Source organism: Scatophagus argus, chromosome 24 (assembly GCF_020382885.2).
Source record: "Scatophagus argus isolate fScaArg1 chromosome 24, fScaArg1.pri, whole genome shotgun sequence".
NCBI lineage: Eukaryota > Metazoa > Chordata > Actinopteri > Scatophagidae > Scatophagus > Scatophagus argus.
In genome coordinates this window covers 9,815,165-9,839,772 of record NC_058516.1, presented here as the reverse complement: position 1 = coordinate 9,839,772, position 24,608 = coordinate 9,815,165, and the positions used below count along the sequence as shown (strand labels likewise).

The window sequence follows — 24,608 nt, the reverse complement described above, 5'->3', positions numbered from 1 at the left end:
TTGTTGTGATACGTAACCCTCTCCTATTATCCCCGGCCTGAGGGGATTTGACCCCCCTGAACTCATAAACCCAGGGGCTTTCCAGCGGACTGGACGAACGCACTGTCTGGTGTGTATGTGTGTGTGTTTGTACACGTCCATGTGTGTGTGTGTCCTTTCTATTTGTGTGTGAATGAAAGGCATGAGGTTTCCAATCTCCTTGCTCTGTGTGTGTGTGTGTGTGTGTGTGTGTGTATGCGAAAGGCAAGAAAGAAAGGGCTTATTTCCTTGTATTAACCCAAGCTGACCCCTCCTTCCTCCTCTTCTCTTTTTCTGACTGCCTCTCCAATCTTCTCATCTTTCTTTATCTCTTATTTTTCCCTTTTTTGATACTTTTCTTCAATTTTCCTGCTATCCACAGCTGTTGGGACATGGTTAGTCCTTTTTTTTTTCCTTTCATGCCCCCAACTCTCCTTCTCTCTCAATTTCTCAGCGTTCCCGCCATCTTTGTTTATGTCTGTTTTTCCTTTCAGCACTTTTATTTTCACCCCCCCTCAAAGCCGATGAGTTCATTGCTCTTGCTCTCCTCTGTCTGTCTCTTTTTTGTCTGCCTCTCTCTCTCTCTCTGATTTCCAATCGCGGTTCATTAGGTTCAGTGGATTGGCTTTCTTCCTGCAGCACACGCCTCTGCCACCCAAGCTGATTGGCTTTCATTATGGACAAGGGTGGTCTGCACACGGAGGCTGCACACACACAAACATCTATCCCACTGAGGACCCACTCCAATACCCACTGCTATCTGTCTTTCCTCTCTGGCTTCTATCTCCATCTCTGGCCATCCTCCATTTCAATCTGTGTTTTTTTTTCCACTTTTTCTCTCTCTCTCTCTCTCTCTCTCTCTCTCTCTCTCTCTCTCTTTCTCTTTCTGGCTTTTTGTGTTATCGCTCTGCTTCTATTCATCTCTTCCCTCTCCAAAGCGCAGGACTGAAACAAGGTAGTTAGCAGAGCTTTGTGTGTGTTACGTGAGTGGGTGTGTGTTTATGTGTAAAGATGGCAGGAGCTTTCAGATGACCCCCGACTACACATTTTTTTTTTTTTTTTCCCCTGCAGAGAGTTTCCCACATCTTTACTGTCACACGTATTTGAGCTTTAGCCTGCACCGCAGGGCAGGTTAGCTTTTATTAAACACCACTTGACAGAAAGAGGTGAGCTTCTGTTATTGACCCCGGATGTCTTAGCAAATAGTCTGTTGACTCGGAGCTTCCACTCACACACAGAAATCCTCACATGCGCCGCCCGCCCTTGCTGAGATGAGTAGTCGAGTCTCTGACACTATAGCTGTACCGAGTTTTCTTCCCAAAGCGTTTTATTCCAGTCATCAGTTATTTTCCTACTATCCCTGAAAGCACCAAAAGGAAGTGGTTTTTTTTGCATTCTCCTGCAACTATAACATCATTTGACAAAGGTAGAACAAAATAGAAAACCCTTGTAATAGATAAGGTATTCAGGCGAGACTGACAGTAAATCTCTGCAAATAGATGTTTTTTCACTGAAGGAGCAATAATGGAAACTAATGCATTTTTCAGCCTAAAAAGCTATGGTCCACTTTGGAAAATGTTCTCATCAGACCTATTAGAGGACGAGACGCCGCTGGACTACACTTTTCAGCCGAAGTTATTTGGCACACAGTGACTCGGGTCGAATTTTAAAAGAAGAGTTTTGACTCCTCAGCTGAATAGATTTCGATTGAAGCCACTTAGAAGCCACTTTGTGAGAAATACAGGATGCAAACAAAACAAAACAAGACAACAAAAACTGGTGTTGTTTTAATAAAGAAGTCAGCCGTTAACAATTACAGCCGTGATTTGATTTCATGTTTTCATGCATGAGGAGCACCAGGACGCAGTCAAGTTGGTTACCTTGCATTCATGGCTCATGCAGAGAGGTTAGCACTGAAGGGAAAGACAATGAATGATGATTGCAGACAGATCAGAGATCATAAAAGCTGGACCTTCCTTTGGGACAGATGGGTCCTGTTCTAAATAGCTGGCGTAGAGATGCAGCGTTATGGCAGGCTGTTAAATAACCCAGCCAGCAGAGTCAGAAATATAATGTGTGCCGTGGATGTGTAGTTGAAGGGCAAACGGAGACCTAATAATCCAGCAGCCTGCAAAGCACAGAGACTTTCACACAGCCAGAGGTCAAATCAAGATGTGAAGCAAAAGCAAACAGATCCAGCAGACACACACACACACACACACACACACGCACACACACACAGCTCGACTGTCTCTGTCTCATTATCACTCACCTCGTCTCTCACCCTCTCTTTATCCACCTCTCTCTCTGGATCTCTCTGTGTCTTTCACAGTTCTTGTCTTTCCTCCCTCTTTTCCTCAACTTTCCTGTAGCCTTTTGTCTCTCCATCGGCCTTCCCTTCTCTCATTCTTGTTTGTGTCTGTCATGCTCCCTCTTTTTCTGTCTCCTCCACTCTGCTGTACACTTTCTCTCCTCCTCTTCTTTGTTTAATGCCTCTCTGTCCTCCACCTATCCTGCCATACTTCGTTTTCAAGACATGACGTGGTATCATGTTTCTGCTGGTCTGTATGAACGCACTTACATGGTGTAGTTAGATTATCTGGTAATAGAGGACACATATATAAGACTGTAAGAAGGCCGACAGCAGGTTAAAAGACGGGTTCTGCAGGAGGGGACACATTTGGCTGCTGGCCATGCACACTTTTATCTTTTCTCCACTAAAAAAGGGAAGCTTTTCATTATCTGGCAGGGTCAAATCCCCTGGAAAAGTTTTCTCTGAACTATGAAAGCATTTCAATTTTATTTTACCGCGCACACGCGCACAAGAAAGGTATTCCTGCGTCTTTGTCACGGTTGTTACTGATGTTTCTGTCTTTATGAAGCAACCACTTTGGGTTCGCCGATGGTGTTTCTTTTTCATGTTTTGAACCTCTGCATCTATCTCTTCTTGCTCTCTCTCTCCCTCTCTCCGTTTTACTCTACTGCGTGCCCTCAATATTCTCTCTCCCTCTCATTTTCTCTCTCCCCTCACCCGTCCGTCCGCCGGGAAAATTGACCTCATAAAAAATGAAAAAGGATTATTTAAGAGAAATAGCAGCGTAATGAAAACCTATTATTGTATCCCATGGTGCACCGCATGTGGGAGCTGCCGCTGGCCTGCTGCAATCCTGTTTAGTAAGATTAGGCGTTGGTGGGTGGTGGGGTTCTTCTTGTTTTCTTTTCCTCACTTTATTATTTCTCTCATTGTCTCTCCATCTGCTGTCATTTTTCCCTCACAATATCCCCCTTTCTTGCGGTTTTCTTAGATTTCTGCTTCTTTTTCATTTCCTCTCTCAGTCTGTCTCGTTTTTTTTTTTTTTTTTTTTGTCCCGCTCTCTGTCTGATACCTCTGCAGGGACTTGCTCCCAGCGTGTGCCATCACCATTACAACCATTTCCAAAGATGCTCCATGTTTCACATAACAATATGAGCTATTTACTGTGTGATTTAATCTGTTTTTGTGTTCCAGTGGCTGATGAGAGCAACGTGGGTTCACTGGTCGGGCAAAGCAGTGGTGAGTGTTTGGTATCATCTGAACACATACAAAACACTCTCCTTTTTTTTTTTCTTTTTGATCCCTCCGTTCTCCTGCATTTCTCTTTTTCTCTCCCTCAAGTCTGTCAACGTTCACAAATGTAAATTTAGCTTCTGCGTGAAGTTATTTCCTCTGATTTCTTTCTTTCTCATCTGTTCCCAAACATTTCCTCCTCCCTCGTTCTCCTTTGCCCCACCCTTCCCTCCTCTCCCCGGCTGACAAATTTGAGTTGTGAAGCACTTAGCGTCTGAGCTCTCGCTGCTTTATAGCCGTCCAGGTCAGCAGGCCCACAGTGCTCAATCCTCACCCAGCTGACAGCAGCCGCATTGCATTACAACATCTTCTACCTCGGTTGTTTCTCCGCACTCTGTTCCGCCTCGTTTTATTTGAGAAAAGTCTGGTTAAACACGGGATATAAAGTCAGTTTTACTGAGGGATGCTACGCAGTCCTGGTTGGCACTATATCTGTCTCACTGGCTCGACTTGAAGCACTTTACATTTCTGACTGCAGGAATAGTTGCTCTGGGGGAAGCACTTTCCAGACATGTGCCTCATTTACCCAAACCGGAGGGTAATTTAACTTGTCACTCTCATGTCACTTTTACATGAAATTCTTGATGGTAACCAGGTCTCAACTAGTAGCGAATTCGTGAAACTTATAACACGGGCACGGGCTCAGACTCCTCCTCTAGTGCACTGGGTACCAAATACAAATAGCCGGCAAAAGTGTTGTGTGAATGATGAGCCTCCGGTGTGTGAATGTGTGTGTGTTCATGCTGAAAAAAGCATTATATAAGGACAGTCCATTTCCTAGGTCCGTCTGTAAAAGTTATGTCTGAATAAATCTGTCAGGAATAGATGAGACATAGATAATAGCCAATATTCACAAGCGATAGATGAACCTGGAGTGTCATATATAACCAATTTCTGTAAATGGCTTTAATGTGTGTCTCCTTCATAAATTCAGAGGTGAGAAACAGAAAGACATCATCAATCATCCCATCCTGATGCAGAAACACGATGGCAAAGAAGGCTCAGCACCAAAACACAGTGAAAAAATACACTGATTGCCTCTTTGTCAGGTGTGACTTCATCCAAAGGGAAGGAAGCGGCGAGGAATTTGAGAAAATAAAACGTAACCAAGCGCTGCTGACAACACTGAAGATAAAGACTGAAAACAGTGGTTGCAGTTAGTGGCTTTTTTCCCCCCCACACAGGCACCGGAGCCGGCTGCTGAATGTAGAGTCAGTTGGTGCTGTGATAGGGAACGATTGGTCTCTGTGGTTGTCCTGAGCATCTCCAGCGTTAATGTAAATCAGAGTGTTGCTGACAGAGATCGTGCATGCTCGGCTTGACCACCTGCGTTTGGGCTGAGGGAGTTATAATTTTAACTGCTGGGGCTGAGCGGTGTGGCTACGTGGCATCTCATTTCCACCACATGCTTCAGGTTTGGATAAGAAAAGAATCAAGACTGGTCTCCTTATTGAAACACACACACACACACACACACACACACTGATCTCTTAAATCCACCTGCAACAGCCAAACTAAAACCACTGTTGCTGGTGGAATACAAATGGCCCTGCACCGCTGCTGACCTCAAATCCCCCATACTCAGCATTCCCACAAGTGGCTTGGCCTCCTCCTCCTTCCGCTACTCCCTGATAGCTCCCCGCCCGTTCCCCGCCCGTTCCCCCACTCCTCCCGCTGCAATTTTCCTGGAATTTCTGATCAGCGTCCATAACCCCTCATGGCCCACGATAAATAAAGCGATCCATTTCTCTGCTGCAGCATTCCTTTCGTCTTGTTTTTGACGTCTTTGCTAATGTGTATTGACAGGGCTTTTGCGTGGCTTTTTTTTTTTTTTTTTCATTTGTGCTGACACGGTGTATTTTCCTAGCTTCCTGTGCCTAACCCCCCCCCCACACACACACACACCACAACCCCACCCTCCTTACTAAATGGCCTCAGTGTTTCTTTATGGGCTTTGACATATTTCATTAGGCGGATGGTCTTAAGAGGCCTGCCTGGCTTCTTTAATCTGGCTAAAACCCTTTTTCTGTCTGGCTAGAGCTGCTGTGAGGAGCGCTTCACTCCTCTAACTCTCTCTCTCTCTCTCTCTCTCTCTCTCTCTTCCTCTCTTCCTTCCTTCTCACTCCATCTTTCTCTCTGTCACTTACTCCAGCTGCCCCCACCACCACCACCACCACCACTACCCCTTCTTTCTTTCTTTTCTTCTCTCTTGATTCTCCAGTCTTAGCAGTCTTCAATAGAGCTTTTAGTCCCCCCCGCTTTCATCTTTGCCACCACTCTTTTCCCGCTTCTTCCCAATCGCCTCGCTTCTGATTATTCTCTGTCTCCTGCTCTTTGTCGCCAGGCTCATCCCCATTTTTAGTATCCTCTCAATCCCAAACCTTCATCTCCCTCTTTCTTCTTTTCTCTCTCCCTCCTTCTCTATACTATGATCACTTTTATTCTCTTTCTCTCACCAGGCTGATCTCTTTTTATCTCTCTTCCTCTCTCTCTCTCTCTCCATCCTCTGCAGCTGTATCTGTTCCAGCTTTATGTGATTATGGTGAACATGCTCCAGTCTCGGAGCTTCCTCTTCTGAGTTAGACCCAGCTCAGTATTTCCTAGTGCTCGTTGTGTGTGTGTGTGTGTGTGTGAACACCCTGCAGACAGCCAGAGTAATGGACAGATATCCCTTCATTCATCCCTCCATTTCTCTCCCTTAGAGTCTAACATCTCCCTTGGCAGCAGGCAGGCTGCCCCCTTACAGCACACCTGGGAGCTCATCCAGCGCGCACGCACACACACACACACGCACGCACGCACACACACACACACACACACACACAGTGGAGCTGTGCAGAGGGTTCTACTGCATTACTGCATCTCGTCCTCAGGCGCGTCTACTTTCCTTGGCCTGTGTTGTTGTTGTTGTTGCCTTTTGCTGCAGGTGCTATTTGCTTACGTGTGTGTTCAGTCTTTCCTGTGTGCGTTTCCCATTGATCATTTGGAGATGTGGGTCGCTGCCTAGCTAGCAGCTAACCCTGCCGCACAGTCACCGGTGCCATCGTTTTGTGCTCCCATTAGTCCACGTTGGTTCTTCTCTGCACAATAAGACTTTAAATCCGGCCGGCAGTCTGCCAGCGCTGAACCCTCCGCTTTGTTTTCACACTCTTTGTTTGGGTGCTGCGTAACTCTGCCTCTCGCCATCATTCGCTCTTCACCTCGCCTCGCCTCCCTCCCGCCCTGTTTTTTTGCATCTGTCATTGTTGATTTAAGTTGAAAGTCACCATGTTGAGCCAGTTTGAGTGGATCATTCTGTGTCTGCGAGGACCATCTTTGTCTATGTGTTTTTTTTCTTGTATTTCTATTCTAATAAATGCCAATTCTGTTTAAATGGATAAAGAGATGAATGGAAACCTCACTTTAAATCATCATGGGATCATCATGGAAGATATCAGCATTAAAATGAAACCTTCTGGCAGGTGGCGAGTATTCGTCATCGGGAATAAAGGTTTTCACAGGTCCCAATTATATTCAGTCTGATTGCTTTGCAAATTGGCACTGGTCTCAGGTCTTTGTGTCATGTGATACCTGGTGCATCATAATGGAGGAAGGAGAAACATGTTAAGTGCACTTTGGACCATGTTCACTTTTATTTGATAACTGCTAGCGGAGAGGTGGGGGGGGGTGACCATGTACAGTAAAGATTCCCAGTCGGACCCAAACCTGGACTTCGAGATGTCAGACTTTGCGGCAACCAGATGTGAGTTGTGAAGTGAAGTGTTGTGTCCCCTCTGGGTTTAGGTCTGTTGGGGTCTCCTGGGTTTGGAATCTGGTGAAATTATAATCAGATTTATCTATGTATAAATTCAAATGGTAAGACTTTTTTTTTTGTCTTGACATGTACGATATGTTCTCTACTCTTTCATAGAGGTTATGAGACGCTGTAAGCTATGATTAGTCATGGTTTAACCTGTAGATTGGCATGTCTATCAGCTAAGACGTGGCAGGGCCGTGCTGACCGTCTAAATGTCATGCATTCTGAATTCTACATTAAAGTCAGGAGGATGGTGCAGTGGCAAATGGAGATCTTTACAAGTATGCCATAATGCAGGTATATGCGTGTGTCTGAATTTATGCATTGCAGTTCTCCTTGGGTGCACAAGCACTTTTATCTGCCTCGCGTTCGCAAATGGCATATGTCCCACTCCGCACATTTAGCTCCAACCCTCATCCGCACTCTGCCAACCCCCCGCACTGCTGTGATCCACTAGAGGTAAGCAGTAATTATGAAATGGCCTTTTAAGTCCCCTCCGGTTATTAAAGCCATTCATCTCGTCGGAGGCTAAATACATACGGCCCATATGTCCCCATTCTCTCATACATCTACACAGCTAAACCCAATTACTGCCAGAGCGGCACCTCCATCCAGCTTCATCCTCCGCTGCTGATGTAGCTGAGTGCATTCAAATAGTGATGGAGGGATGCTTAATGATCGGACAGGTATTTAATTGAAGTGGAGTTTTGATTGGCCGTAACATGAATTGGATCTGCTTTTGCTGGCTATACAGTAATCTGATTCGGTTTGAAGTCAGGCACGTCACATGAGAATATATAATAGAATATAAAGACAGCATTAATGGCATTTGTCTGCTGCGGACCCGAAAAACACGACACACTTTTTTTTTTTTTTAAAACATAAGCCTTGCAAATATTTTTCTTATTGTCAGCAAATGTCATGTAATATGCAAAACCAATGTGCTGACCCTACTGACAAGTAAATCCTGATATGTCATCTTCCTCTGTGCCGTAGAACTCTGCTTTTGTTCAGAAACTATTAAACACACATCACTGAGCCACACTGTTGCACTCAGTCACACATGTGCCATCCCAATGCTGTAAATAATCTCCAGTGCAGTCAAATGCACGTTAATTCGCCTCTGAAAATAGTCCCTGTTGATTGCACCTTTTGCTCCTGTTTGAGTAGTGTCTGTTAAAGAGTGACGGTTTCCAGCCTTATTTAAAAAAAAAAAAATTTAAATGTCAAAATGAGAAATACGGAATAATGTCAGACATATGCGTTATGCCGCTCATGCTTTTAACTTTTTAATCCTCTCGCATGTCATCATAGGTTTGCTCCAATAAATGTTTAAAAGCCTGTATTCAGTACATTTAATCAAAGGTGAAACAGTGAGGATGAGTGTCACGAGGGACCTTTGTGTGTTCCGTCCACTCTTTTGCGTAGTTTAAAGAACTTAAATCCGTTCGTAAACATTTATTGAGATGAGATCCTGCATGCGTGTCATGATGCGAGACCTTTAAGGCTCCTATTGAATTAGTTAACTGACACTGAAATGGCGTAACACAGGAGAGGGCCGTTCTGTCTGACGCAGTGGTGTTTTTAATGCTTCTGTTGGATTAAATTCAATAATCTTTATTGAGAGCAGTGACGCTGACAGCAGGCCTTCTTTTACAGGTGTGTAGTGTGTATGTGTCATGTGTTTTTATAGAGGAGTGCAGCTCAGGGTCAGTTTTACTGCTCTGGAAAAAAAACGGCTTTGGGGTTTATTGGCCTGTCCTGAGATTAGATTCTAGATGGAAAATCGTGTGTGTGTGTGGCTCTTTGTCTTGCATGTGTTTCCATAAGCATATCACTTGTAAGCATAACACTTCTTGTGTGTTTGTGCGTGTGCATGTGCTCTGTGCGAACTGATTTAAAGAACTGTGGCCACGAGCAACAAGCCCCTTTACGCTGTTGGCTCAAGTGTCTCCTTGGCAACTCACCGTCATCCCCTTGTCTCTCTGCCTCACACACACACATGCACACACTTGTCCGTACCACCACCGCCACCCCCAGCGGTTTTGATGGAGGGGGGCCACTTTCTTGTAACCGTGGCAACCTTTCAACCAGTCTGCTGGAAAGCTGCTTGCTGTGGAGTGCATTGTAGTCCAGTTGATAGGTAAGTGTTAAGACCCTGCTGAGACACTATGGGACGATTCAGCAGTATGCCAAGGTTTATATTTGTGTGTGTATATGTGTGTGTGCTTGTTTGTTTTGACAAATATAATCTAAATAAGACAATATCCTTTTTAATAGTTTGTCGTCAACCACCCAGTTTATTGGATGGTGTAACCGGTGAGACAGAGTGGCAGGGCTTAGCAGTGTGTGTTTGTGTGAGTGATGTATTAAATCCGTACTGCACACACAGTTTGTGTGGCAAAGCCTGTAATTTTTTAGTTCATTTATTCTCTTGTTCACTGGGTGAAATAATTAGAGAGTTGTGTGCAGACAACTTCTATTTAGAATTGATAGTTTGTGCCAGCTGTGGGGAAACACATCACACTAAAGAGTTAGGCCGCAACCACTACTGTTGTATTTCTTCACTCAAAATGTGATTAGACAATAATGCTTTGACCCCCGTGACATAAAATTAGAGTGCGGGTTGTGTCGGTGTACCTGAGGCACAGGTACAGGTGCGTAACACTCACTTTTTGAGGTAACACTTTTAAAGCACAAAGCGGCATGGCTGAGCTGTGTTAGTCTGCACAGGGGCTGTCAGCGCAGCAGGACCCCAAGGCGACGTTCCAGGCAAAGTCTTCACTGCCGTCAGCTCGGTGCAGACACGACAGCAGCCGGTCTCGACTAATGTCATATATCTGCAGAATGTGAACGGCGTGTCACATGCAAAGCAGCATTAGAAAGTGGCAGCTCCTTTTTGGCTTTTTGGCTTGCAGCATATTTCTCAGAACTTGTCTGTCAAAAGTTGAACAATTATTGTTTCATAGCGAGTATTTTTTCCTGTGTGTCTGTATGCTAGTTTGCCCACTGTAATTCAGGGGCCCAAAATCCCCCCCCCCAACAATAAGGATGTTTAGAGCAGTTCAATGGACCTCGTTTTGATTCCTGTGAGGGAAAAGAAGTGCTGAATTTTCTTCTCTGCTATGTAGATGAACACCAGTGAAATGAAGGGACTTCCCAGTTTGACTATAGTATAACTCAAACAAACTGCTGCGGTTTGAATGAGAAAAACGAAACAAACGGAAAAGAGTTACTTTGTCATGTGGTTACATGGTGGCAACAGGAGAAGACAATTGCAGGGCTTGTCAGCTGCAACAGGCAGGTCAGAGCTGAAGGAAATTTAGAATGCTTTATTGTTGAAATGGGTCTTCCAGTTGCCATCACCTAACATTGTCTCTGCAGAACATGTTTCTACTGAAAGACGAAAAGTGGCTAAACAGAAAGCGAAGGCCGTTGCTTCATCGTGGATGCAGGGATGTTACAGCTGTGAAGGGCATTTGCCATCGTCCTGGCCTGTTTGGCTGTTAGGCTGTTTGTCAAATATGTGCACCAGCTTGAATCAGTGGAAATCAGGCAGACATGATGCGAAAGGATCCGTGAGAGCATCTGCTGGCACAGCGGGCAGCGATATGTGATAAACGCTGATTTCACCCTCCATTGGATCGAGCTGGCGATGATAGCCACACCCCCCCCCCACGCTCATCCATCCTATTAAACCCTCATTATTCATTTACCTCCAGCCTCAACCACCTGACACGCATGGAATGAGTGCCCTGCACAAACGCAAAACGCACACACACACACACACACACTCTAGCAAAAGTTTGTCAAAAATATTTCTTCCCATGTTTCATGTAAGGCGGTCAAGGACACACACCACTATCTCATACAGGCAGTATCATCATCAGGACCAAAATTGTTACATTTTGTACACACACGCACACATGCCCACGCACAGACACACACGTTTTCTCTGTGTATGGTACAGCAGTGCGCTGGCAAGGAGCTTAATTCTATCAGGCTGCGAGCCGGACAGCCGTAATTACATTTGTGACACAAATCCTGCCTCTCAAATTGAGCGTTTTATTCCTGAGCGCTCCCCCCCTCTCTATTTATAACCCCTTATTCCCTATAAATCCCACTTCCTCACAGAAAGTCAATTTAGGACTTAAAAGGCAGCAACGCTCCGCTTACCCCCCCCCCCCCCAACTCTATCGCCGCTTCAGTTTCACTTCCCCTTTTCCCTGCTCCACTTTGGAGCTTTGAAGCCTCTGAAATGACTAAATAAGGACGTCTTAAGCAGTGAGTGCCATGATGCGAGAAAGTCATCTCTACAGGAAAGTTTCAGAAAGAGGAAAAAAAAAAAAATGCAGGTTGCAACCTGTCTGTAACTTCTTTGAAGTGTGCTTGTCTCTGTTTCATTGTGATACACAACTGGGGTGGGTTGCTGTGCAGGCCAGTTGCTTTTCTGGGCTGAAAAGGGTTTGTTTTTTTTTGTTTTTTTTTCACCGCTCTCCGTCACTTGTCCTTCAAACTCTCACATTGTGTGGGTCGGGGTACCACTTTGGCTAGACATCTATTCTCTTCTTGCCTTTGTCTCATTTTTTTTCTCCCCTGTTATTCTTACAGCTGTGCTTTTCCTCGAATCTTCCCTCTTTCCCGGCGCCTCCTCCCCCTGCTGAATCAGCTGTGGCCTTCATCGCTCTCCTGCTCCTCCGTCTCCCCTTTTCTTCCTCTCTCGAGTTGGAGGCCATACCTGAATACAGTATGATGACAGTACATTTATCCCCCCCCCCTCTTGGTTATGCATGAGCCTGTCAGTGCCCATAGTGCTGCTCCTCACCTGTCGCTGTACTACTCCACCTCATTCATTGTTTCTTTTCCAGCCTCCTTTATTTTGCTCCTATAGACCTCTGACTTTCTCCCCATTTCTGTCAAGCCTCTTTTTCACCTTTTCTCCTCTACTTCCTTCTCTCTCTCTCTCTCTACATTTCTTCTTCACAGATTTATACGTCTGGGGATTTTTTTTTTTGAGCTTCATTCCAAAAAGTCATATCCATTAGGGAGAAAATGTGTGAGCTGATGCTTACTGCTCAACTTAAAATCAATTTGAAAGGCGCTCTCTATTATGTCAGGACCTACAAAATCAAAGTATATTTTATACGTATAGATTAAAATATATTACCAATGTATGTGTGTGTTTTTATGAAATGAAACATGCATTAATGGATTCTAATTAACCAGTCAGTCATTCTTGTCTGGTCCATAGTCAATAAGATTAATGAACATCCTTAAATTGTTTTCTTTCATCTGTAATCCTGCTTTAGAATGCATAATTTTAACTTATGCATTGTATTTGGTTTCTTTTTGTCTTACAGTGTTCATTTGTTGTTTCAGAACCCTTTATTTGCAGCATTCAATAATATTTTCCCTGTATAAATATAGTAAAAAGACTCAGCCGCCAATACCATCAAAGATCCTACAAAAGCACTTTTCTATAGAGACTCAATCATGTAGCCTGCTGGTTGCGGATTGCACCCAACTGAACGCCCCTTGTGTCCCTCCTCCCCTACGGTGGCAAAAGGGCCTGTTCTGAGCTGCTGGAGAAACATGGCAGTGCAACATGGTGGTGAACCACTCCCTCTTTAGAAATACAAGGCTCATTCTAAGGGAAATTATGGGTTATCATACAACAATCAGAACATAATTGTGATCATTATATTCTATTTCTGTTAATGGATTACCCTAAATCCCACGCACTGGACGTTTAACGCATACACTCAAGACTGGTCAAAAATACTTGCTAATGTGCCCCTTTTAATTACCAACAAGTGCCTTGCAAAGGAGGTCAAAGAGGCTCTAGCTTCCAATTTCAGAGTAGAAAGATGTATTGGAGGAGTGACTCTACATATTGCAATAAGGATATTGGACTCTGTTCCAGTCTCATAAATATTTAAAATGTGGTTTGAAATATTTCCAACAGTTTTTAAGATGGGTATGACCAAAACGCATTTGAAATGCTTCTCATAGACAAGTCAGGTCAGTTTTCCTTTTTGGCTCAAGGGGCTATCTGTACGGTATGTACAGCATTCACCACCCAGCACCCTTAGTTATGTTACAGCTTAAATAAATTTGGACTGTCTTGATTTGGTCTAGTAGACATAAGACTTGATGAACGACTTTAAACTGCTCTCAGGATGTACTCATTCCAGTGCACCCTAACATAACTCAACTGAAAGTTCTTGTCCCAGCTTCTTCTTCTCCTGCTGTAATTTTTTATAAACTGATCTTACCCTCTGTTCAATCTCAGGGAGCATTAAATCTTTATAAAGTTTAATGCAGATGCCATTTAAATAAGGAAATATGACTGTAGGAGATGAGTACTGGTTAAATGTTTTGTAAGCAGTCGGATAAATTTTGCTAAAAGCTTCTGATCCCAATACCCACAGTGACTTTAACGTGTAAAATCATTCTGTCTCATTTTATCAGTGGCAGCATGTCTCATTTTGGAGCAAAATTCCCTCCTCTTCCATCATCCAGGCTTCTTTCATTTTCCCTGCACTCTTTCCTCTTTCTCATCCTCTGCTTAGCATCCGTCCACCTCGTCGCTCACAGGCCCACCCGCCCTCTCTTTGTCTCTTTTGTTTCTCAGAGTCTTCAGCTGGTGGCGTACTCGGCCCGACCCTGGGCCTCATGAAGTCCAGCTCCCTGGAGAGCCTCCAGACGGCCGTGTCGGAGGCCAAGCAGAGTCGCGTCCAAGCCCAGGTGCCCTTTCATCGCCCGCGGCCACACATGGTCCGGGGGCGGGGATGCAACCAGAGTTTCCGCATCGCCATTGATAAGTCCTATGATGGACCTTCAGAAGATGGTAAGACTTCAAACGGAAATAGTGGCTTCAGATAGTTTGTAGAAATGCTGCTTCCAAAAAGAAACACAACAAAACTGTCCATTTTAACTAATGTAAGACTGTCACTACTGCTGTAATGTAGGGTTCTTTTTTACACATTGTATCCTTTTTAAATTACACACTGCCACTGCACATCCCTTAGGCTTTATAACACACTGGCACTCAAGAAGAGCCAGAGGCCTGCCAGGGGACAACGCTTAGCCTAAGTACCTTAATGAAATGCTACATGATTTTATCCACTCAGCAATTTCAGAAGAACAACTTTATATCTTACAGCAGCATATTTTTAATGTGCTACCTTGTGGATCCACAGACATGTTGGATGTTGTGTGTGTGATAACTGAGGAAACGATCTCCTGAAATGACTGAGCTCACTAACGATGCTTAGACAAATGTGGAGTGTGAAGAATTACCCGCCTACAGTTGTATTAGATGAGAAGTCAAACTGTCTTTGCAGCAGAGTGACAATTATGCACGTTAATTTTAGCATAGTTTTCAGTCTGCAGCAGATCTGTGTTCTGATACTTTAAATCAAGAATCAAGCTAAACGTGAGAAAAATTCTAACTGTTGTTAGACCCACTTGTGTTTTCTCGTGAGGTGTTGGAGAAAATTCAGCATAAGCAAGTGGATAAAACTGCTTGTAGAATTCTTCCAGGTGCAGAGACTTGCCTCTGGCCAGACCCCAACACTAAGAGAAAGGCTGCCTAATAGAAGACTAAGTAGCTTACTAAGCAGATGTCTCAACAACACAGTGAAATGTACATGCACACCGAATGAAATGATAAATGTAACGCATGCAGCTGTATGTATTCCAGCTGTGTCTCTGCATCTGCCACGACCTCTGCCCTTTCACACATCAATGTCTAACCGCATGAACTGTTCCTCCCCCTCAGACGACGACCTGTCGGAGCAGAGCTCCGGTCATGAGACGCCTGTCAGCGGCTCCTCTCACCAGGGCCTGGATGCAGAGGATGGAAAGAAGAAGAAGAAATCCAAAGGGAAGAAGAAAGAGAAAAAGAGCAAAGGGAAGAAGAAAACAGATGATTCTGTGGATGATCCAGAGAAGAAGACCAAAAAGAAAGGATTTGGCCTTCTACGGTAAGAATGTTTACTACTTTATCCTCCTCAAAAGTCTTCAGTCAGTTATATCCCAAATTTTGGTTTGAACAACATTGTTCTGTTTATGTGGTTTCTTTAAACTCCTAGCGTGAAGGTGACTCTTTGTAATTGTTTAGTCAGTGACAGATTATGCAACACAGCTCCAAAGACGGACACTCCAGTACCTTTATTCCCTAAATTGAAAAGGTCACCTGCTTAACAAGAAAAATGTGAGCTAAAACAATAATGAGGCTTGTGCTTCAACACTACTCCAAAACCTCCAAGGTCTTCCTGGAGCATCAACAAAATTGTGATTACTGTCCTCAACCTGAAGTGAATTTCAGAGGAGAATCGGTTCTGTTGGTTATTGCAACAAATGCAGCCAAATATGAGGTGCATCCTTCCTCTAAGCTGTAGAGTATAGGTTTTATGTAGAAATCGATGGAAAACAACAGCACCCTGCCCTACTTTCCCCTGGTTGGGTTTCAACAAATTACCCACTGAGCACAGCAGGATTATGGGATATAGGATTATTGGATATGAACACAACCTTCTCTGTAATGGAGGGTATCCATTATCTTTCAATCCAAGCAAAGTCCCACCAACACAGTACCAACCCAAACCGCTTGTCACCCCTTTATCAACATGTCCGCATCGTGATAACGATGGTCCAATCCTCCAGCAGCAGTCCTTATCTATTGGCGGTGACACGGTGTGGTCAGTGTATCACTGCACTTCCAACACTTGAGATTCAATTAGGCTGTGGCGAGAGATAGCGGAAGGCTGAGCGTTGGCCTACAGATGGCAGATAAGAATCCAATCGGCCACAGTGTCAAGGACAGTAATGGAAGAGATGTTCACACGGTTAGGCTGGCGGTGGAGGGAAGGGCAAGATGAAGGACACACACACAGGAACACGTGTATCAGAAAAGATGGTGTAAACCTACCTGAAATCCACTTCTTGATTTTCCCCAATAAAATGTACTCTCATTTTAAATAATTCCATTTATTCCACACATTTTTCGCTTTAATCACTCCACCACACCCAAATTTTTTCCTGCCCCTCCAGTAGGGGAATCAAACCGGTGACCCTCCAATCACAGGCCACGGCTGAAAAGTTTTTGATTGGGACAATTTTGTCTATGTGAAAATCTCAACTTTTCACATCACACACACATCATAATTGCGTTAATTGCCTGTAAAGGCTGTGAAGCATGAGTCTTTTAAGTCCATTTTGAGACTTTATGTAAGCATTGTAAGGAGGTTAAAATAAAGAAACCCCACAGACACACGCTCCACTTTCGTCTTTGTCCTTCGCTTCTGGAGGCTTTTTGTCAGAAATGTGCACCTATGTGCGTGCCAGCATTCACATTCACCTTTTGAATTGGCAGCAATAGTCAGAGACACTGAAAACCAGCCCACAGTTCAGGCACAGATGCTGAGTGCCTTTCTAACTCAACAATAGGAGCGAGCCTTATAAAAAGCTTCCAGATTGTTGCACCACACGCTAGCCTTTCCCTCTCTCTGGCCTTTATCTGGCCGACTTGATCGTTATTGAACTTGAAATATGACTTAATTAGCTGGAGTATTGCACAGCTCAATCTAATTGCATCCCTCAAATGTTATTTTACTCCAATGGCAGCATTAGGAAAAGGGCAAATTATAAACGCATGACCTCAATTTACCTCTGCAGTGAAAGTGTGCGCAGCAGCAGCTAGCACAACAAATGTTGGAAGTTGGCCCTGTCCTTTCAGCAGCCATAAATATTTAGTTTAGCCGCACCAATATTTGAAGAACAAGTTGTTTTTGGCGGCAAATAGCTGGATATAAGGTGAACTCTGGAGACCACATATTTGTTGTGGGAACTTTTGTTTTGTTTTGTTTTCTTTTTTTTTGCTGAATCCATCTGTGATCCTCTTTACATGAAGAGCATAATCTTCTTCTCTGCATATCCATGTCTTGACACAACTGACCTGGTTTTAAAGCAGTGTGGAGGGCGTTTCATCGCATTATTGCACCTACTGACATGATGAAAGTGCTTCAATTAATGGATGATGGAGGAGGTATGATGTATGCATGTGTATATATATATAATATAGACTGATAAGAATAAATAACTGTAATTGGTCTAATTACATTATACATTATAGTCATAATTCAGGTGTGTGTGTGAATGTTCAGTGTTATCATATGCTACAAGATTAAGCAGTGAACCAAAGTAAATATGCACACAAAGAGTTGGTTTAATTTATAACAGCATAACACAGTTTGTTGCATTGAACATGAAACGCCAGTGCTCAGAGTGATTAGAAAGCGTTTTTAGTGTGCACTTTATCATGACATGACTGAAAACACATCTCAGGATTTTAGATGCAGATTTAGGCATTTTTAGAAAAATGCGTCATTGTCAGTCTAGGTGTAACTGCTTTCTGTTTCTGAGCATCAGTGTCTTAGCCGTGGGCAAGTGAACAGTTGTGTAAGAGTTGTTGGTTTTGGATATTTCATTTGGGAATGATTAGTCTTGGCTTAGCTGTGCTGTTCTGCTCACTCTGTGGTGGGGGGGCATCCTCAGATGTGGCTTCTCTTCTTTTCCATTGCCAGGTGCTCTGAGCCCTTTTTGCCCCCCTCCCATTGCTAAACAAGCCAAGACAAATGGCAGTGCCCTTCAGACCCTCCTCAGTAGAGGTTGACTGCCTGTCTCGTCTGTATTCAGCAGACAGGGGTGAAATCTTTGCCTGGAACGTAGCCTCAGGGACGACTCCACTGACAGACTGCAGAAAGACCAACACTGCAACTCTCTGCTGTTTTCTCTCAGTACCGCCGCTGCATCTGCATACTCCTGTAGAACAAAGAGGATAACCTGGTCAGGGCTTTCAGTTGTCTTTATCAAAGAGGGATATTTACACAACACTTTCTGATCTTTACCAAAATTTTTTATTGTATCCAAAAAGTAAAAGTACCTTGTAATCTATACCACAGAGTGATATTTTTACGTTTTTTTAAGTTTCTCATCCTTGGGAAGTTGATCTTGACATTAATTCTAGAGCATACAGCTCATGCTTGAGCTCATACTTGTTTTTTTTTTTGTGTGAGGATTAGACATATTATGGTTTGATCCAACATGACTTAATCGGAAGGTCAGGGTTTGAAGGATGTAACTTGTGACTAACATCCTCCAATTGTGTCATGGAGCGAGTGTCGCTGCCAGGTGACGTTCAAAGTGCCGTGAAGCTGTGTGTGTTTTTACGCTGTTTATTGCGCCGTGGAGCGTGTCACCGTTCGCCGTGTTTGTCATCACTCAGCTGCCCCACCAGCCCTGCTGGGCACTGACACAACCCGTCTGTCCCTGCGTCCCGTCAAGTCGCTCAGTCAGGCGGGATCAATGTTCAGCCGTCGCTATCAGCACGCATCCTGCTGTGACAGCACGCACAACACCCCTCCGCCAATTTAAGGGACATGAAAGCCGGGGGTTTTGATCCGCTGTTTACAAATCCACATACAACATGATATATCCCCCCCCCACCACCACCACCACTTCTCTGTTTGCAGCGCTGAAGAAATCCGACAGGGAAGCAAGCCAATTAGCTCCGTCCGTTCCGCTCTTATCCTATCGCAGAGCAGCAGGATGTGCTGGGGTTGAAAGGTAGTCACTGGTGGGCTGTACTCTGCAGAACCAAAGCCTTGGTGTCAAAGTGGAGGGGCCCGCTTCAAGATGATTTCTGATGGATTACTGTTGTTATTGTGCTCTCTGCCTCCTCATTCCCTTTCCATGAGCCCTTGCCTCCTACCTCTTTTAGTTGCTTGAGGAGCCCCCTTTCCTCAGGCTGTCCTGGAATTTCTTTTCTTCATGACCTCTTGCTTTTTTGTCCTTTGTAACTTCCCCCTGCCGCCTTGTCATCTCTCCACTCAGCTCACCATACTCGAGCATTTCTTTCCCCATTGATCTCTCCATTTCCTTGAATGAACTATTGATTTAAACAGACTCCCTCAGACAAAATGAGTTGTCAAATCCCACTTGAATTCACACAAGTTCACAATTTCCTACAATTAAGTGTGCTAATATGAGCTCAGTGAGATCCCAGAGACATCCTGCTAATGCTTGGATTTTGTCTCTGTGCCGCTGATGCTCTTTTCTTTGTCTGTTCAGCCGCATGTGAGACGGTAACTACTCAGTTGTTGTTCTGTTAATATCATTTCCTGTGCGTCAAAGTATCGCTCAGGAAAAGATCAGCTCGATAATGTTAAGCTTTAGCTGCCTGTCATCATGCTTGTCATCTTTAAACTTCTACTTTAAACACATAAGAACAGCAATAATGCAAAGATGGGAAGAGGCAAAGAAGGAAGGAAGGTGTAGACTGCAGTTTAAATGGGCCCTGGTTGTCAAAAGTGTTACTAGGCATACCAAAATCCCTCTGACATGTTTGTGTGGGTGTCTTAGCGGAGACTCTAAGCTGTGATGGTGGGGGGGGAATTGGACGTGCATTACCTAATCCCACCGTTGGTTAATGCACTGCAGGTGGATTTCTTTGATCCGGCATCTCATCTGGCATTTAAGGGCTATTAGCTGCACTGATATGGAGTGGAGTCTCCAAGAGAGTATTTAATAATGTTAGTATTTTCTTTTGTAAAATATGCATAAGGCCATACATTTTGCACACGGGACAAACCTATCTCTTGTGGATAAGCATTATCTCTCTCTCTCACTTCATCTCTATTCACCCCTTGCCATAAATAATATATGTGAAAACCGCAAATCACTTTCTGTGCAACACTTGACTTGTATGGAACACGCAGCCGTGGCTTACTAATCAGGGCTGCCTTGAATACATATTCCTTTATTCATTCACTCACGCATGTAAAACCTGTTGCTCATGTTGGCCAAAGGTTGGAATGATTGAAGTGGAGACAGCAATCATGCAAATCCTACCGAGGGTTAACATCACCAGTCTTGTCTGCATAACTCGCAAATAGATGAACCTGGGCTGTGTTATTTGTCTGTGAAGATGTACATCATACATGCAGTGCGGATCATTCTCTTCGTATGTCCTTTGTGTTTCTGCATTTTTCCCTGTTTATTTGAAGCCATTATGGCTCTCGAGATTATCTGCCATTACAGCTCATGTATTGTAACATTAAAATACCGTTAACAGCGAGCAGTGGATCACCCTTTGTGCTGGAAAAAAAAAACCAGTAGTCTTATAATGACAGCTTTTTCTCTTTTCTTTTCATTATTCTGATTCGTGCACAATTTGCTCCCTGCAAGACTCCCAACACCCTAAATATAAAAAGCTGCCAAGTATTTTTCCAGTCATCAAAAATGAGCTTTCACTCCCTGTACCCGCTACTGAGGCACAATTCTAATTTGCAACTTTGCCATGGAGGCAAACAGACACGGGCGCTATCACCGTCGGCAGCCGTCGGAAAAACAAATTAACTTTTTTCCTCCATTTCTACCCTCCATCCAGCGCGATGGGCAGCTTTTCCTGAAATGATGTGCCGGTTTATTGGCGTTGATGGTGAGCTGTCAGTCAAATATCAGAGGAAGGGGGAATTGACAGTAGAGATGATGAGGAAATCCTCATGCATATATATCAGCTGATAAAGGGGCAGTCACAACTGGCCTCCGCCTTTCCTTCCCGCCCCTTCCTTCGCTGTCCCTCTCTACATCGCTCGTCGCCTTCCCCTTGAAATTCCCTCTCTCTTCTCACAAGAAAGGCTTTTATGTTCCTTGTCTTTCATGCCTCAGCTACACCTGCCTCACTTCCTTTTCTTCAACCACACCGTTTGGCTCAGAGCTCCTTTCTTATTTACAGCTCTGGTGTTCGGCGGGGAGGGGAGGAGAGGGGTGAGGCGGGGATGCCGATTCACTCCTCCGCAGGTTGACCGTGAAGTAGCTCCACTGGAGCAGTTGAAGAATTAATTACTTTATTCATAGGCTTCTAAACAACTTGTTTACCCAGGAAGTTTTGGGGTTCCAAGGTCTGTACTTTCAAATTATACTCTGTATACTCTAATATACACCAGTTTTTTACTTTACCTTAAGGGTCATTACTCTTGTACATTCTCTGTATGTAAGCAGCAATCTCGGGAAAGTTGATAATGTTTTTCCGACCATTGTTCTTCCCAGGGTAGCGGTCATATTTTTCAAATAGCGCAGATCTCATTTAGAAGTGAAACTCTTTATTTGTATTTCTACCGGTAACGTCTGTGACTCATCTGGCTGAGGAACATGATACCCATATTTATGCAGTGAGTTATTGCCCATGAGGTAATTACCAAATGAGACTGTGAGCTGAGACTTCCATTTGTGTTGATCAGTTTCACGATCCATCAATTCCCTATTGAGTTATGACATTCGAATTGACCCCCAGGGACGGACGGTTTGAAGCGCAGACGCATTCGTATCGGCCAGACAGGACAGCGGCATTTCGGCGGCCGATTGCCCATCACTCACCGGCCAATTAATGGTATTCATGTGGCCACAGGAAACAGTCACGACCAATTAGCATTTGATCTTAAGTACCGGTGCACACACATGGACTCAAAGCACTGGGCGCCAGGAAGCGATTACACCTCCAATAGCGGTTATGTCCTATCCAGTCCTCTTCATGCCATGAGTGATTGATGGACTTCCTCTGTCATTTAAGGTCTGCTAATATCACACACATGCAAGAACACACACACACGCACACACCCACCCCCTCCTTCACTTGTGTCTTTTCTTGCCCCTTCATGCATCTCCCGCTAAAACACACACAGATCATGACCTCCGCTTTCCAGACGGAGAAGGTTAATTGTTTCTTGTCTGAGGATGTGCGGAGGGCCGCAGGAGCCAACAGTGTAACCTTTCCCAGTCTGCCAATGGCTCTCATCTGGAGCCATGGCGACCTAGCCTTTTCCCCAGCCTCCAGCTTGAGAAAATGTGAAGAATTTTGGAAAAAAAAAAAAAAAAAAAAGGCAGAGTTCACAGATAGTTTTCAGCAGTAAATACACCAACACTGTGCAGTTCGGGGGTATAAAAACGCATTCACTCACATTAAGACCTCTAATCTCACGGGATCCAAATAATCCAACAAGAATTAAAATGCATGTATGCACATTAATTCTCCACTTATTAATATGCACCGAGTGTGAAAAGGAAAATACAAAATGCTAATTAAACCTGTACATTTTGAACAGGGATAGTTTTCCACCAGTGCCCTTGCACATCTTTTTGTTATTATTATTCTTTTTGAAGATATCTGCCTCTGAGATTTCTGCCTTCAGCCCAATGCAATTAAAGGCACACTGCGCAGGATTTAGTTGATTGTTGAGGCTCTCAAATACAGATGCTTTGGGTATGTGGCTCGCAGACAGACAGACACCGTCAGTCGCTTCAATTGGGCCATAAGTGATGGTCGATTGTTTTTGCAGGAGTTCATACATTCTTTACTAGATTAATCGTGCACGGCATACCTTCAAGTGAATTACTTTTTATTAGTTGTGCTGAAAAATGATCTTCGACTTGGACTTTTCAGAAGAGGTGACCGCGTTCTGGACCACAAATCTGATTTTCAACCACTGGGAAAAAAAAATGATATTCAACCGTGTTACAGCTCCATTTTGTGTAAATGTAGGCCTGCTAACACATAGGGTGAGGAAGCTACTGTAGTCACCACCCAGTTACTGATGTGTTTTAGGGACTGTATGCACAAGCGCAAAGGCAACACGCACAGTGGCGTGGTGGAAGAAGGAGGCGTGTAGCCCAGCGGTGTCTTTTAGTGTTAATGGCCTCCTCGACAGAAGTGTGAAGGGAAGAGATAACGACAAGTCTGGCTGATATGTGCCACATATCGGAATGCAAACAATTAAAAGGAAGCCCATATTTCACCACGCCGCCGCTCTCACGCTGTCGCTTTCATGCATCTCTCTCCGACCTGCTTTGCTCACTTGCTCTTCTAGCCCCGCCCCCTTAACCCTCCTGTTGTCTATCTACCTTCCTTGCCTTGTTCCTCTCTCTATCTCTCTCCCTCCTCCCACCTTGTCTTCACCCCTCTCTTTCTCCTTCCTTTCTTTTCTACCTCCTGACTTCCTTCCTTTCCCTGTGTCCTTCCCTGTTACCTTGTTTTCTGGCACCTACCTTTTCCTCTCTTCCTCCCTCCATCGCTGTCTCTTTTGTCTGACTGGAGCTTCAGTACCTGGGGGACCGGCAAGGCGTTGATTAAGAAAATCTTTCCATATCTGCTTTCTGTCCCCTTGAGAGCAACCTGCTGTGCGTTCATACCTGTCTGTCTGTCTGTCTGTCTGTCTGTCTCCCTGTCTCTCGCCTCCTCCATGTGTTAAATTAGAGAACAAATTAAAATGCTTCTTCCTCTTTGGATTTGGTCAACATTCTTTGACAACTTGCTCTTTTTGCACTGTCTCCTTTTTTTGATTTTTTTAATTTTTTTGCTGGGTAATTGAGCTAACGTAGTCTCAAGAATTAGATATCAAAATAAGAACCAACAGATGAGTCCTCCACTCTCATCTTCATCCCTACATTATTAATATGTTCTAAGCTTCTTCTTCTTCTATCTCTTTCCCTCTCGCCTCGCTTGTCCAGTGCTATCACAACCAATATCAGTCATTAACGGAAGCCGATTTGGGCCAAAAATGCTGAAATGTGGCGCAGAGCGTATGGAAAGAACGTCAGATAAATAGATTTAATTATACGCGTTGGGGAATACTCGAGACCTGCTGGCTATTTTCATTATCGAACAAAGGGCGGGTGTTTGTGCACAGAGGCCTGGGATTGGCTCGCAGCAGCGTCAATCACAACAGGGTTTCAGTGGCCTGGCTTGACCTTGTTGTTGGGTGAGAGTGTGATTGTAGCCCGATCCTCAGTTCCATCAGGAAACCACACCGATTTTAAAGAGCGCTTGTTGTCTATTTTTTGCGGCGAGTGTCATTTTGTCTATTTCGGGCCTGAAATATTTTCCGAGCGGTCTCACCGTGAAGCAGCGCCGCGTTGCCAGAACAGGAGAAGGAGGCTCCGTGTTACATCACGGCTCTCCATAGTGTTAATCTCTCTCTCTGTGTGTCTCCCATTCCTCTCTCAGTCATCTCCTCAGTTTGTTTCGCCCTCCCTCTATCCGTCTCCCTCTTTACTGCAGACTCCACAGAGACACGTGCGCTCCTCTCCAAATACATACAGAGCAATCTAATTACTGCGATAACATTT

General features: G+C 44.3%; 1 protein-coding gene across 3 annotated transcripts in view; it reads left to right on the top strand.

Annotated features, from left to right (window-relative positions):
- The window catches only part of pard3ba (par-3 family cell polarity regulator beta a), a 138,253-nt gene that overhangs the window by 68,489 nt on the left and 45,156 nt on the right, over positions 1-24,608 (top strand). For all 3 annotated transcript variants that reach the window (XM_046382253.1, XM_046382252.1, XM_046382250.1), the window contains exons 17-19: positions 3,527-3,571; positions 14,056-14,271; positions 15,205-15,409. In XM_046382253.1, the coding sequence (XP_046238209.1) occupies positions 3,527-3,571; positions 14,056-14,271; positions 15,205-15,409 (466 nt within the window). The remainder of the gene's footprint in view (positions 1-3,526; positions 3,572-14,055; positions 14,272-15,204; positions 15,410-24,608) is intronic.